The 16,315-nt window shown below is 33.9% G+C and overlaps 2 protein-coding genes across 2 annotated transcripts in view; both read left to right on the top strand.

Annotated features, from left to right (window-relative positions):
* LOC101901599 (transmembrane channel-like protein) overlaps window positions 1-16,315 on the top strand; it is a 179,375-nt gene that overhangs the window by 28,444 nt on the left and 134,616 nt on the right. The window lies entirely within an intron of this gene.
* On the top strand, window positions 13,621-14,971 carry LOC101900997 (uncharacterized). The gene has a single exon (XM_005175693.3). It carries the CDS (start codon window positions 13,730-13,732, stop codon window positions 14,786-14,788), a length of 1,059 nt encoding a protein of 352 aa, XP_005175750.1. The 5' UTR covers window positions 13,621-13,729; the 3' UTR covers window positions 14,789-14,971.

The following is a 16,315-nucleotide window of genomic DNA, read 5'->3' as shown; positions in this document are numbered from 1 at the left end:
TTTTGCCGGGATTAAAAATTATTCACGGTTTAATGGAAAATTTGACTTTTATTTTACACAAATGTTATGACCTATTTCACCCACTAAATATTACCCGATTACCATCAAAATTGGAAGGCTTCTGCCCAGCCCTAAACTCTAGAACCATGCTTACTTCCGCTTTGATTGGTCTACCGCTTTGATTGGTCTACCTGGCGACCTGTATAGCAACTGCAAAATCAGGAATTGTGTCAGTTTTTGGTACATTTCAACCCCTAAATATTATCCGATCATAACCAAAAGCAATAGGCTTCTATTCTGGCCCTAGCCCCACCTCCATTTTTAATTTCGTGAGGGTCGGGCCATAATTCCGACCTGTAGAGTGATTACAAATTAACATGGACAGACAGACGGACGGACATACATAGCCAGATCGACTCAGCTCGGCGAGATAGGAAGATCCATACATACTTTCCTATGTGGGAAACCAATATTTCGAGGTGTTACATAATTTTTGGTCCAATCAAATTTATAATACCCCCAACACAAAGTGTTGTAGGGCATAAAAATAGAAAATGTTGGTGCGTTTGATTGTTTGTTTGTAATTTATAGGATCGATAACTACAAAACAGATTTTCTCGCAAATTTCCAAATATTCTGCAGCACCGCCTGAAAATAACGTAGACTATATACAGTTGTATACCCTCAGGCATATAGCTATATTCTTGGACCAAATCCGTTTGAGGGCATTTGAAGTCGATCTAGCGATGTACGTCCATCCGTCTGCCAGGCAGGAGCGCAAGTTAACTTCCGTACCGCCGACAAATAAGAAAACAAGAATTATTCTGTTTTAGATGCCAAATACAACTAATGCTTTATTCAAAAAATTCTTATATTTAAGTGATTTTACAATTATTGATTTTTCTTAGAGTTAACAAAGAACAAAGAAACATAAAATCTAGAGCTATCAAGAAAAATACTTAAGCTAAAAATTTGTATTGGGTACAGTAAAAGTAAACATTTCTTTTTGGGTTATTTCCGTCGTAGTTTTATTACTAGTGTTGTTATTGTGATGTTGAAGTGGAGAATTATTGCTGACGAAATAATGTCAACAATATTGGTGTTAGCTCTTTGGTGCTTATGACAATGTTGTAACTAATAATGATGTTAATAATAATGATGTTAATAATAATGGTGTTAATAATAATGATGTTATTAATAAATGAGGTTGTGGTTGAAAATAATGAACTTAATAATAATGTTGTTTATTGGTGGCTGTAGGTAACTCCTCCCTCTCCAGAATGAAGTGAGGGCCAAAGGGGCTTCGGATCATTTGTAGCCAGAACTTCATTGTTGTTGTGGGTTATGGAGTAGATTAATTTTATAGGCTTTCTTATTACTAATATTATTGATAATATTATGATTATAGAACTAATTATACCAAATGCGGAATAAGAAATTGTTTTGTAATTGTCAGAGTCTGTTTGAAGAAATTCGATATTTGCTTTATTTTGGAATCTGTATTGATCTAATTTGGGTAATGTTAGTTCGTCTCTTATGGAGAGTGTTGTAATATTGTTTGAGAAGCTAGTTTGGAAGGTTATTGTGCTAATGTTTTCTTGGTGAATATTCGGTTTATCTGTATACCAGACATTATTAAATAAGATTTTGCATTCATTAAAATTAATAACAGAGGAAGACTTGATTGGTAGACTCTTAGTTACGTTGTTACATACTGTGGTTATGTTTCCTATTGGAGGGTTTATAAGCACTAGGTAATTTGGTTCTGGATATATTATGTCCGTAGTTAATCCTATGTCTCTAAGGTGACATGCCACCGTTTCTTCTCTAAGCAAAATTGATTTTAGGCAATCTCTATTTCTTTCGTATTGAGTTTCATAGTTGCAGTAAAATTTTTGTTCTATTTGTTTGCATCGGTTGTCGAAAAGATAAAGGTTATCATTGTTTATTAAAGCGTATTCACCGGTTATTATTTCTAAGGTGTTATTTATGGGGGTTTTGATTATGTGTAATAATTTAAATAGTTCATTAGAAATTATAGGAATTTGTATGTCAAATATTATGTTTGTGTCGTTATAATATGCTGTCAGTTGTAGTAATTCATATATATGTTCTGGTGATATAATGTCCGTTGCATTGTTAAGTATGTTGTGTATTTCATTCAGTTCGTCAGTAGTTAATATTAATTTTGGGACGGTGTTAAGCCTTGCTAATACTACTGATTCTGCGATATCATTAAGATGGTCGGTAAGTATATCTATGTTAAAACTGATTTGAAGTAAATTTTGCATTTGGATTATTGCATTAACCGAGGGGTTTATGGCATTTCTTGTCTGGTTTTGAATCATCATTATAGAACGTTCTATTAGGTTTTGTTCTTCATTTATGTGATTGGTAATGTTTTCGAATCTTGTTATCATTTTGTTATTTAACATCAGTTGGTTTTTAAGCGTTGTTTTTATTTGGGTATTTCCTCTAGTTAAATTGTCAATGTTTTTATTTAGTTCTTCTGCATCTTTGTAGTCCATATTTCCCGTTATGAATTTGATTGCTGATCCTAAGGCATTTACAAGTCCCCGTTTTTTCCTATAATTTGGGGTTAATATATCCAATTTGGCTGAGAGATTATTCAGTTTCAGTTTCGTAGTTCTAAGTTGTGATGCTGTAAATCTTGTCTCCTCTATTCGATCCAAAGTTTGCTTTATAGTGTTAATATTGTCGTTATATGTTTTAAGGTTAATAACATGGATTAGATGTTGAAAGTCTGTGATTAATTTAGCATCGCCTAGTTGTAGTGGTATAAGTCCCTGAGTCTGCGTTATGTTTGTTATTGTGACGTCGGATTGTACAGGTACGAACCTAAAAGACAAATAGAAGTCAGTTTATGTAAGACGTTTTCTTTTAATTTTGGCTTTATGTAGTTTTTGGTTATTTGACGTTATCAGCGTCACTTTCTTGTTTTCCTTGACTACCCTCTTTGAGAAGCGAGGGGTCATTTTGTTCCTCCCTGATTCCCTTCTGTATATTGTCTGGTTTTCAGTTAAATCTTCTGGTTCTTCCCTATTTGCGTTTAGTTTTTTTATACGTTTGTCAGTGTCCATGGATAATTTATCTTTAATAATTTTGTGTAAGTCATTTTGAAATTCTTGTAGTCTATTTAAGTAGTCATGTTCAGAGTTATAGCTTAATGTCTTTTCGAAGTTATAAGTCCTACCATAGAAGAGTTCAAATGGGGTTAATTTTGTAGCACTATGGATTGCGTTGTTATAGGTAAAAATGACTTCTGATAGTATTTCGTCGTGATTTAGTGGTATTTCTGATGACTTATACTTTTCGTAAACTATTCTGTAGGTCTCGGTAATGGTTGAATGTAATCTTTCTACGGGAGAGTTTCCTGTACTTTGATGAAATGATGTATAATGTAAGGTTATCTGATGCATTTTACAAAAATCTTTTATAATGGATGCATTAAATTCAGCGCCCTGATCACAAACAATTTTCTTGGGTATGCCGTGTAGGCTTATGAAATGTTTGAAACTTTTCAGAATTGATAGGCTATTCCTAGAGTCTAAAGAGTAAGCGGCTGCAAATTTAGAAAATTTGTCTATGATGGTAAGTATATTACGCTTGTTTATACAATAGATATCTGTGTGGATAATATCCAGTGGTTTTTCGGGAATTTCAGGTTTTTGAAATTTGGGTTTTGGTGGTTTCCTGTCATATTTTAAAGTTTGGCATGTATGACAATGATTAATACAATTTTGTATTTTGTTTTTCATGAAAGGGAAGTAGTACTCTCGTTTTAAGTGTGCGTATGTCTCTTGAATACCTCTATGGTTATGGTTCATATGGTATTCATTAATTATTTTGTCTTGCTCATCAATGGTTCTTATGTCTTGTAGAATGTCCATGCATCGTACTAACTTAAATAGTTTGCTGTTTGCAAAGTATTTTGAGTAGGTGCTTTGAATTAATTTAAATGTATCGTCATCTGCCATAAGCGCAGAGACTTTATTTGGTGCTATATAATTTTGGAAAATGTTAGTCAATGTTTGTTCGTCGTACTTTTCTCTACGTATAGTCTTGCGTATTTTATTTTTAAATATTGTTTCTAAGGTTATTGGTGAGCCACCGATTTGAGTTTGAAATATAATTTGAATATTAAATTCGTTAATTGGTCTTTCTGATATCGGTATTCCATCGTCAACATTTTCGTCGGAGGAATGGATTGTTGTTCCTTGTGTACCATGGTTTGAGATGTTATCAACTGAATTAGTGTTTATATCGACATGTTCATTTACAGATAGATTGTCTAATTTAATACGACTTAGTGCGTCTGCGTTAGTATTTAATTTTCCTTTTTTGTAGATAATTTCATAGTCATATTCTTCTAGTTTTAATCTCCAGCGGATTAATTTTGAATTTGGTTCTTTTAGACTCATGATCCATGTAAGGGGCCTATGGTCGGTAATTATTTTAAATTTCCTTCCAAAAAGGTATGGCCTGAAATATTTTGTCGCCCATACGATAGCAAGTAATTCTTTTTCTATCGTCGAGTAATTTATTTCGCTATTCGATAATGTACGACTTGCGTAACATATAGGCTTGTCACTACCTATTGGTCCTTGGGAAAGTATTGCTCCTAAAGCAAAGTCGCTAGCGTCGGTGGTTAAATTAAATGGTTTTGAAAAGTCAGGATATTGGAGCAGTGGGTCGTTCATTAAAAGATTTTTGCAAGTAGCAAATGTGTTCAAATATCTCTCGTTTAATATTATTTTTCTCCCTTTCTTAAGACATTCTGTGAGGGGTTTCGTTAATTTCGAGAAATCTTGAATAAATTTCCTGTAATAACCGAGTAGTCCTAAAAATGATTTTATTTGTTTTTGTGTTTTTGGTACGGGGAAAGCTTTTATGGCATGAATTTTATCAGGGTTGGGTTTAATACCATCAGTGGAAATAACATGTCCGAGAAAAGAACATTCTTTCTTTAGGAATTCTGATTTGTCCAGTTGTATCTTAAGATTGGCTGTACGTAATTTACCGAGTACTTTTTTCAAGTGTTGTATGTGCTCCTCTAAGGAAGTTGAATATATAACTATGTCATCTAAATATACAAGGCAGACTGTCCCGATCAAGTCATTTAATACATTGTCCATTACCCTTTGGAAAGTGGATGGAGCATTTTTTAATCCAAAAGGCATCCTTACGAATTCATAGTGACCTCTATCGACAGAAAATGCTGTTTTACCAATATCTTTTGGGTGCATTTCGATCTGGTGAAAACCGCTAGCTAAATCTAAAGTTGTGAAGTAGAGACTTCTCCCCAATTTATCTAATATGTCAGTTATGTTGGGTATGGGATATTTATCAGAAACAGTTTTCTCGTTTAATTTGCGATAATCTATAACAAGTCTCCATTTTTGTATATTGCTCGAGTCTAATTTTTTTGGTACGATCCATATAGGAGCACTCCATGGTGAAAAACTTCTTCTAATTACACCTTGTTGCAACATTTTATCGATTTGTTTGCGTATTTCCTCTTTGTGTATGTAAGGGTACCTGTATGATTTTGTAAAAATGGGTTTGTCGTCAGTTGTCCTTATTTGGTGTTTGATTTGATTCGAGAATGTCAATTGTTCTCCCTCCTTGAAAAACACATCTTCAAAGCATTTGCAAACCTTCAGCAAAGCTTGTTTTTCCTCTTTATTAAGATGACCGGTCCTTATCGAATCTAAAATGTCATGATTATCATTCATACAGTTGTGTTCTAAACTGAAGTTATTAACTTCGATGTAATTCTGGTCGTTGTATGGTGTCGTCTTTATTGGTTGTTCAATGTATGCAATTTTATCATGTCCAGAAGTATTAACTATTTCCACAAGGCTGTACCACTTTTTAGAATGATACAGTCCCTCTGAAATAAAGAGGTCGGAACCCAAAAAAGTCCTTGGGAGAAAAAAGCTACCATTTTGTGTGTCTACCGGTACATTAATAACAACTCTGGAAGAGCTTGGAATAATGAATTTCTCAGAAGTAAAATTGGGTTTGAGATGAATAGGTATGATGGCTTGACTTGTTACTAGAGTTTTGTTACCTAGGTCTATTTTAGCTTTGAGAAAATCTAATATGTCCAATCCTATTAGTCCATCGAAATAGTTGTGAAATTTGAAGACAAAAAATTCTGTATCTCCTTTTTGTTTGAATTCCGTAAATAAGGGTAGTTTAATTTTTTTGTCCAGTGAGTGTTTAGTTAAAATTGTTGTGATTGTAATTGGTTTGCAAGTCATACACTCTTCGTCATTTACAAATTCTGGGTTTATGAATGATGACGATGCTCCAGTATCTATTAAAAATTTCAGGGGTCTACCAAATGGGGAGGATATGTTAATATAGGGTAATGTGTGTCCATGTTTGTTAATATCTAAGTATCCCGTTGGTGTGGGTAGGCATTCATATGAAAATTTTCATTATCAACTATTACATTTTCGTATTCCGTTCTAATACCATTATTTTGTTGGTCTTTTAGATCGTTCATGTCATTATCATCATTTTGATGATAAGTGTAGTTTTGTTCGAAGTCATTGTCATGTGTTTGTCCGTGGTAATATCCGTCTAGATCATTATGGTAAGCTTGAGACACATTGACGTTGTTTAGGTACGATGTCTGTCTCGTTTGTGTAGTCATAGGTTTTCTTAAATGACTATAACCAGAACTAACATCCATTGGTTCTGGTGGTGGTAAGGGTTTGGTCGTAAGCTGTTGCTGCCTGAAGTTGCTGAATTTGCTCTGTCCGGACCCATTGTGAGAAAAGGTATTTCCATTAGGTGCTTGAGGTCCCTTTTGTGAAAATGCATTAGTTATTGGATTATATTGATTTCTTCCCTGAGTATTAACCGTGTTTTGGAATCTATTTATATTGTTTTGTGCGTAATGGTGAATTTGTCCGTGTGTAAATCTATGTGTGTTATTCATATTTGGTTGGTAATTACGAGCAGGGGCATAATTCCGTGTATTCTGTCTATACCTTGGTTGGTAGAATGGTTGGTTGTAAGTTAGTCTTCTTGAATATTGTATATTTTGTTCCTGAATGCAGAATGTTAATGCTTCATCTAATGAATCGGGTCTCATAGACCTAATCATTGAGCCAAGGGGTTCTCGGAGGCCTATTAAGAATGCATCTAAGCACATTTTAGCGTTAAATTCGCGCCTCGAGTTTATGACATGTTTGTTAGTTTCATGAATTGATATATTATTATTTATTGCTGCCTGTAGCTCTATAACTGAACCATAAAATTCTTGCACAGTCTGATTAGTTTGTCGTAAATTGTGGAGTTCACGCACAAGGGAGGTTTCACTCCTTTTATCCGAATATTTAAGTATTAGATTCGCTTTAATTACCTCCCAAACTAACGGAGTACCGGATGAATTAAGTACTTCATTAGCTTCTCCCACTATTTTGTTTCTGATGGCTCTAAGCACTACTGTTGCTTGGTTAGAACCATCGATATTCGCTAATATTCTTAAAATCTCTTCAACGTTTTCTAAAAAATCATTTAGTTGCCTTGGATTTCCATTAAATGTTGGTAAATCTTTTACGGCATCTGGAATTTTTAATGTTTCGTATGCTTGAGAGGATTGTGACGGTTGTTGAGATTGTAGCGCCTGAGGGGCACTAATGTCATTAACGGTAGTCATTTCTTGTTGTTCCGGTATTGCAGTTAAGTATCGAATAGAATATGGTCTTGGTCTTAGTCTTCGCATTTAATATAATTACCCTTTTTATTGATTTGAGATATTTTGATTAGCCTTTTTCTTTATAATTGAAATATTTCTTTGCTTATTTCTGTTTTATATTTTATAAAGTAATATAATAGTGATAAATATTATAATTTTCTTAAAATAATTACCCTAGTATTATCATAATAAATAATTTCATTGTTGATTTCCAAGGTTTTTATCTGCTTCTTTCCTCCGATGAGACCTGTATAAGTTGCTTGTAGATATGGACTGCTTCAGGACTATTTCTTGTTCTTCACTTGTAGTTGTTGTTTGTTGTTTTAATTGTTGCTTGTTTTTGTTTTTTTTTTTTCGTTTTTGTTACGGTTGTTGTTATTGTTATATGTTATTAACTTTTTAATTGTTATTTTTAGTTGATTTTCCTTTTTTTTTTTTGATCTTCACTGTATTGTTATTTGTTTTTGTTAGTTGGTTTTTTTCTTGTTTTATCTGATCTGATCCACTATGACCGTATTATTTGTTGATATTCCTTCAACGATTTTCATTAAATATTTATTCCAACCAAAAAGATATTCATTCTCTCCGGATGGTAATATTTGTTGATATTCCTTCAACAAAATATTATTTATGAATTTATATATATTTTTTATTTAAGATATAATTTGTTGATATTCCTTCAACAATTTTATTAAATATTTATTCCAACCAAAAAGATATTAATTCTCTCTGGATGGTTATATTTGTTGATATTCCGTCAACAAAATATTATTTTTGATTTTAAATATATATTTTTATTTAAGAGATATTCCTTCTCTTCTTATAGTAAATTGTTGATATTCCTTCAACAAAATACTATATTGTATTGGCACTTGATTTTCTCGGTTGTACGGACGTAGGTTCTTTTTTTTCCGATTGTTGGCGCACGATTTTTCTCCTTAAGGATTACTTGATATACCGTCAAGCCTAATTAATTTAATATATTTTTTCCTTCACCAAATTTTTCTCAAAAAAAAAATTTTTTTTTTTTTTTTATGTCCTTTAAAGGATAGTTCACTGTTTTTTCCACAATTAACTTGTCACTGTTTTTTTTTTTTTTTTTTTTTTTTGTTTTTTTTCCTGTTTTAAGGATACATTTATTTAATTATATTTTTTTTTCACTTGAGAAAGACCGCACCAACAATGGCCGTACGACTGCGCCAGTTAACTTCCGTACCGCCGACAAATAAGAAAACAAGAATTATTCTGTTTTAGATGCCAAATACAACTAATGCTTTATTCAAAAAATTCTTATATTTAAGTGATTTTACAATTATTGATTTTTCTTAGAGTTAACAAAGAACAAAGAAACATAAAATCTAGAGCTATCAAGAAAAATACTTAAGCTAAAAATTTGTATTGGGTACAGTAAAAGTAAACATTTCTTTTTGGGTTATTTCCGTCGTAGTTTTATTACTAGTGTTGTTATTGTGATGTTGAAGTGGAGAATTATTGCTGACGAAATAATGTCAACAATATTGGTGTTAGCTCTTTGGTGCTTATGACAATGTTGTAACTAATAATGATGTTAATAATAATGATGTTAATAATAATGGTGTTAATAATAATGATGTTATTAATAAATGAGGTTGTGGTTGAAAATAATGAACTTAATAATAATGTTGTTTATTGGTGGCTGTAGGTAACTCGCATGATAACTGTAGAAGGGAGCATCAAATTTCGTCCAAAATTGGTACATTGTAATTCTATTATCTAACTTAGATTGAGTTTGGAGATGGATAATATCGGTCCACTCTATCAAGTACCTCCCCCAGGGTGAACATTTTTAATAATTAAAACTATTATAAAATGTGAAGTAGGCGTCCGATTGTCTTCAAATTGCACACATCACAATATCTTCGTTAACCCAAGTCTGGTGTAAAGATGGAGTATGTGGGGTCAATCCTCCCCCACAAAGGGTCAATATATTGAATATCCACGAAGCTCATAAAACTCGAAATAAACATCCGCTTCAATTCAGACTTAGCACTCAATATTTCTATCAATAGAAGATCTGTAATAAATATGGTAAACATCAGATCATTCCTTCTGGGACCTCCCCACAAAGGTTCAAAATTTTTAATAATCAAAACGATCATAAAAATAAGCATCCGGTTCTTTCAGACATCCCATTATTTCTACTAACACAAGATCTGCTATGAAGATGGGATATATCGTCCACTAATTCTGGTATGAATCCCTATGAAATTAACATTCGATTCCACTCACACTCATACATCTCAATATTTCCATCAACACAAGATCTGTTATATAGATGGTAGAGATCGGACCATTCCTTCTGGTACTCCCTACATATAGGGCTCAAGATTTTGAATAACAAAACGCCCAATGCTCAGAAGCGAAATAAGCATCCAACTCTCTTCAAATTTCACACATACAAACATTTTTGCTAACACAAGATCTGTGTGATATATATGTGAACCCCTTCTGGTATCTCGCCGTTAAGGGTTCACAATTTTCAATATTTTTATCTGTCATAACTTGCGAAACAAGTCATTGATTCTATACAACTTGCCAAATCTAAATATTTCCCTCAACCGGAAACCTGAGATGAATATGGAATTAATGATTTCGCATAAAATTGGTGTACAAAATACTTTGTACATACTTTTGAGTGCGGTTGAGGCGCTGGGAAAATCTAGCAATAAACAATAAATATTCTAAAATTAAATATTTCCCAGCCGCCATAAAATATCACATGTGAAGTATTCAGTGATCTTGTGCGCTGACGCATACGATAATGTGTGAGATAATAAAGGTTATGACCCACACGCACAGATATCGATGCGCTCAGTAGATGCACAAGACCACTTGAATGAGATGCCAAGCAGCCCTGCAATGTTCTCCATTCAGTATTAGAATAGATAAGAACAATTGTGTGGCTGCGACTAGGTTAAGTTAGATTAGTTTCAGTAGTACGTAAGGAAAATATTTTTGAAATAAAACTAGAATTGAAACTACATCCAAAGAATAAGGTTGTTCTTTCTTTTCTCACATTTTACAATTGGAAATACATATACAGAAGGGGTTGGCAGATATACATCATCTTCACAACAGATCTTCTTGCGTTAACAAAATTGTTTGGATGTGTAAAGTTTGAAGAGAATTTGATGCTATGAGCGTTTTATTTTGCAAAACTTTAAACCCTTTGTAGAGGACGTACCAGAAGGAGTGTGCCGCTATTTTTTCATCTTTACAGCAGATATTGGATATAATGGGATGTTTGGAATTTGAAGAGAACCGGATGCTTATTTCGGATTTTATAATTGTTATGGTTATTTGAAATGATGACTCTTTGTGGGGGAGGTTCCAGAAGGAGCGAACCGATATATTCCATCTACACGTCAGATCTTGTTTTAGTGAAAATTTTGGAATATGTGAGGCTTATAATGAATCCGATGCTAATTTTTTGAGAGTTTATTCCAAATTTTAACTCGTTATGGGGGAGATACCAGCAGGGCCGATATCTGTTATCTTCCCAATAGATCTTTCGTTAGTAAAAATATTGTGATGTGTCAAATTTGAACACAATTTCGCATTTTATAGGAGTTATAATTATTCAAAATTTAGAGTGGACCGATATTGTCCATTTTCTCATTTCGGATTTGCAAAGTTGGATGATGTTTTCTCTTTCTGTGCAGTAAAATATTTTCTTTGAAAATTTCGACTTTTTGTCGGGGCGGTGCCTGACTGAGGGTATAACAAATTAATACCCTCGACCATGAGGTCAAGAATTTTTTCTGATTAAGAATATATTCATTTTGTAGGGTCTAACGTGATTATTTCGAGGAGCTACTAACAGAAAGACATAGCGTATAAAAATATTTTTCTAAAATATGTCCTATGGTGCTCTAAAATAAATGAAACTTAGTCAGCTGGTGGGATTCTCTAACCTTTTTTGCCATTACCGTCAAAAATAGGTAATTTTCAAATTATCATGCAAAATGGGCCTTTGGAACTTTTTTATGTTCATCGTAAGCTTACCGAAATTAAGTGAAATATGAAACAAAATTTCGTGTTAATTCTATGATTAAAACTCTATTATTTCGATTTTCATATTCTGTGAATCCATTTCATGTGATTTGCACAAATTTTATAAATTTATTTTGGCTGCTAAAATGCAGCATCCTCTGTATTAAAGTGTGCAGATAAATTGCATAAAATTGCTACATTTTTAATGCTCATTCGATCTGAATTGAAGTATGCCTATTTCAATACGATCCATCGAGATACGTGGATGTATTTTTGCTTATGATATTTGTTTGACCCAAGGACGAACCCTATTGAAATTGGAGATAATCGGTCAAAATGAAGATATAGCTCCCATATACAGGATGATATGAAAAAACTGCAACCAACTTCAGACTGCTGTCATTTCTAAGCCACTCGTCCAACAGCTGTTAAAATTATTCCAGTGACAGCTCACTATATTGTTTGCAAGTGTACAAAAGCATTTTGGAGAGAATTTTCCAGAAAAAAAGTTATTCGTGCTGGAATTCAAGCGTGATAGTGTGATTTCTTTATATTTGGCTGGAAAACCACAAGTGGCTACCGTTGGAGCACTCCAGCATTTCAATGTGAATAAATCTTTTGTGTCTCGTACCATCGTTCATTACCGTGATACTGATACTGGTAGCGTAGCCTGACGTCAAGGAAGTGGACGGAAGAAAACAGCAACATCGGCATAAATGGTTCGAAAAGTAAAGAAGCGACTTGATCGAAACCCGGTCGAAAAATGGCTTGTGAGATGAACATATCGCTATATTCCATTCGGAAAATATTGAAAAATGAGCTCGGTGTAAAGCCATTGAAAATCCAAAAAGTGCAAGAACTTACACCGCAACAGAAAGAAAATAGACTCAAAAGAGCTAAAGAGTTGCTTCGCTTGGCCGAAAGTGGTGAACTGCCGAATTTGGTTTTTTCCGATGAGAAATCATTCGTTGTCCAGCAGTTTGTAAACAAACAAAGTGATCGTATTTTGTCAAAGAGGTCAGCTGAAAATGTGCACCTTCGGTTGGCCATCAGAACTCAAGCGCCGGCCATGGTGATGGTGTGGGCCGCCATAACACCCGATGGTCGCTCTCCGCTCGTATTAATCGACCGTCAGAATAAATGCCGAATATTATCGCGAAAATATTCTAGAGGGTGTATTAAAGCCTTGGGCACGCAAACGGTTTGGCCGCAGACTTTGGACATTCCAACAGGACTCAGTACCATCATACTCAGCACGCGCCACCCAAGAATGATTACAAAATGAGGTTCCTCGCTTCATTTCCAGCGCACAATGGCCACCAAAATCTCCGGATACCAATCCGTTGGACAATTGTGTCTGGAGTATTTTGGACAGCAAGGTTGGCACTAAAAATATCGAAGTGTCTATCACTTAAAGCAAGCGCTTCGCCGGGAATGGGTCAAAATACCGCAGAGCAATATTCAGGTAGCGTTTGTTTTCATTGGCCATTTGAAGGCCATAATTTGTTCCAACGGTGACCAATTCGAATAAATCTAAACTTATTCTAAAATTTGAAGCTATTTCCGACATTTTTGCTTTATTTTAATAAAATTAAAAAAAAAAAACTGTAAAAATTATTGTGTTTGATTTGTTGCAGTTTTTTATCTCACCCTGTATATATGTTCAGGTATATAATCTGTTTCACCCGATTTTATATTTAAGCCTTCTCAAAGTCATAATTTGTACTATTCACCAATGACATTTAGTACGAGGAGAAACAAAACCTGCGTCAAATTTAATGGAAATTGATTCCGATTAGCTGTGATAGCGATATAGCTGTCATCCTTTGTTTTGAATCAATAGGGAAACATAGTAACTGTCCATACCTAGGAAAATAAAAATTTAAATAATGATAAAAGTGCCTTGGAGAATATTTCAAATATTTTTAATACCAATACCAGAAAAACGATATTAACATCGAAATGGAAAAAAATCCAACATCTCTCAAAAATAAGAAAAACATATCCGCCACACCAGATGTCGACGAGAAAGATTCAATGCCAAACTTTAGTCAAAATCATGACACAAAACAACGTCTCATAACTGGCAGTCATTACCAAGGAGTGTGGCAAAATGCTCTACAATGTCCTGATGGTTATGGTACCTACACATATCCCGATGGCAGTGTATATAAAGGATATTTTAGTCGGGGTCATTTCAATGGTTATGGCACACTTCATCTGGCTGAACCCTACAATTTTAGCTTCCGCGGAACTTTTCTGGATGGTGTGCTTCATGAAATTGAAGATATGTGGTTTGATGATGGCCTTCATGTTAGTGGAAGATTTCACAAATGGTGCGGCGATTTTTCTTCCTGGAAATATTGCTGCAAATTCGATCGTCGTTATGCCATTGAACAGGCCGAAGGTTTACCGCCAGTTGGCCCCTATTCTTTTCTAACACCCGAACAACCGCCCAGAAGGGTGCCCGCAAATTATATTGACGTCGAAGAGGGTCTATACAATACCAGGACAGCAGTGACAATACAACGTCCTTTGCCATTTAATGAATTACAAGTTGTAGCCTGTAAAGATGAAATCCATTGGATATTGGAAAATTGTCGCAAACCATCTCTGCTGCCTCAAGAGATCTCCGCAAATGTTCGCCAACAAATAATTAAGAATAATCTGGATGGCGAAAAAGAGTTAGCTGAACATGATCCTTGCTGTAATTATGAATCTGCCAGAGAACGTAAACGTTATTTTGCCAAATTATGTGGTAAAGAAGGAAGAGAAGCTCATCGTGGGATTCCATGTGGTGACAAGCAATTCGAATCGTTTTCCGAAGATTCCATGGGAAGTCGTCTGCGAGATAGTTCGTCTATCTGTGCCACAGGCAGTTTATCTGATCAAAACATAACCGTTGATGTCCAAGAGTATTTAGAAATAGGACGGCAATATGGTAATATGAAATTGGGCCGTAATTTGGAACGAGAAGCTTTGTGTTTGATGTCCAGGGCGGTAAGGAAATCCACAACGTAAAATTTGAAGTACAAATAGAGGTAAAGAATAAATTTACACATAAACTCTAAAACCATGAAAAATTTATAATTTCGAAATTCATATTCTCAAAATGTCCTATATTTGTGAGCGATTTGGCATAGATCACCTTCAATTTCCAATTTATTTGTCTCTCAATTAGCATTTTAAAGTTCTCATTGAATAAAAAAATCACCATGCATAGTTATTTTATCTCTTTGGCATTAGCCGAACATTTTTATACTCTACCGCTGTGTGGGTCCAGGGTATTATTCTTTTGTACATTTCTTTCTTACATGCATAAGAAAACGAAGTAGGCCCATAGTTCCTTTTGATGATCTTCATAAAATCAAATTCTCGATTTATGAATGTCCGTCTGTCTGTCCACGTATTTTTGTAAACAAAGTACAGGTAGAACTTGATTGCGACGAAATTTTCCACAAATCATTGAGTTGGCTCTTTTGAAATTAGTGAGAGTCGGTCCGAATTTAGATAAATCTTCGTTGTTACAGATTTAAATGTTGCTTCCATATATATTTTCACCCAATTTTGCGGTTATTGCACCAAATATGAAATATATATATATATATATATATATATATATATATATATATATGTATATATATATATATATATATATATATATTTATATATATATATATATATATATATATATATATATATATATATATATATATATATATATATATGTATATATATATATATATATATATATATATATATTTATATATATATATATATATATATATATATATATATATATATATATATATATATATATATATATATATATATATTCTATGTCGACTTTGCGATTTATTCCATCTGTATGTCCATTTGTGTAAATCACTCTAGATTCCAAATGCAATGATAAAGGATAATTAGGTCTGAAGATGATTTGTGTCACACTTTTCACCGGAATGGTTTCCACTTTCATATTTAGGAACGGGCACTACAGCCTATGACAAAAAATTGCTCATGTATGTTCACGACTTCGTAAAGCCCCCATAAAACGGTACCTCCCTATATTCGGCATTTTGATGAATTTACCGGCATTATTCACCAGAATTGTATCAAATTTCGTATTTGAAGTTTCTAATGGATACAACAGCCTATGACAATAAATTACTTATGCAGATCCACATCTTCGTATAGTCGTCATTTAAAGGTCCCCATTCGAACTTCTGCTTTGCCACTTCTTATACCCTCCACGATTCTATGGAGGGTGTATTAACTTTGGCATTCCGTTTGTAACTCCTCGAAATACTCATGTCAGACCCAACAAAGTGCATATATTCTTGATCAGCGTAAAAATCTACGTAGATTTAGCGATATCCGTCTGTCTGTCTGTTGTAATCACGCCAATTTTCGAACGAATTGAGATAGAAGGCTAAAACTTTGCACACATGTTTCTTTTGCCAGTAGGCAGGTTCGTAAATGGGCCATGTCGACCCACGTTTTCGTATAGCCCCCATATAACGGTGCCCCCGATATTCGATATTTTGATGA

This window comes from Musca domestica, unplaced genomic scaffold (assembly GCF_030504385.1).
Source record: "Musca domestica strain aabys unplaced genomic scaffold, Musca_domestica.polishedcontigs.V.1.1 9, whole genome shotgun sequence".
In the NCBI taxonomy this organism is placed as follows: Eukaryota; Metazoa; Arthropoda; class Insecta; order Diptera; family Muscidae; genus Musca; species Musca domestica.
Note: the sequence above shows the minus strand (reverse complement) of the source record. Positions and strands in the feature narration are given on the sequence as shown.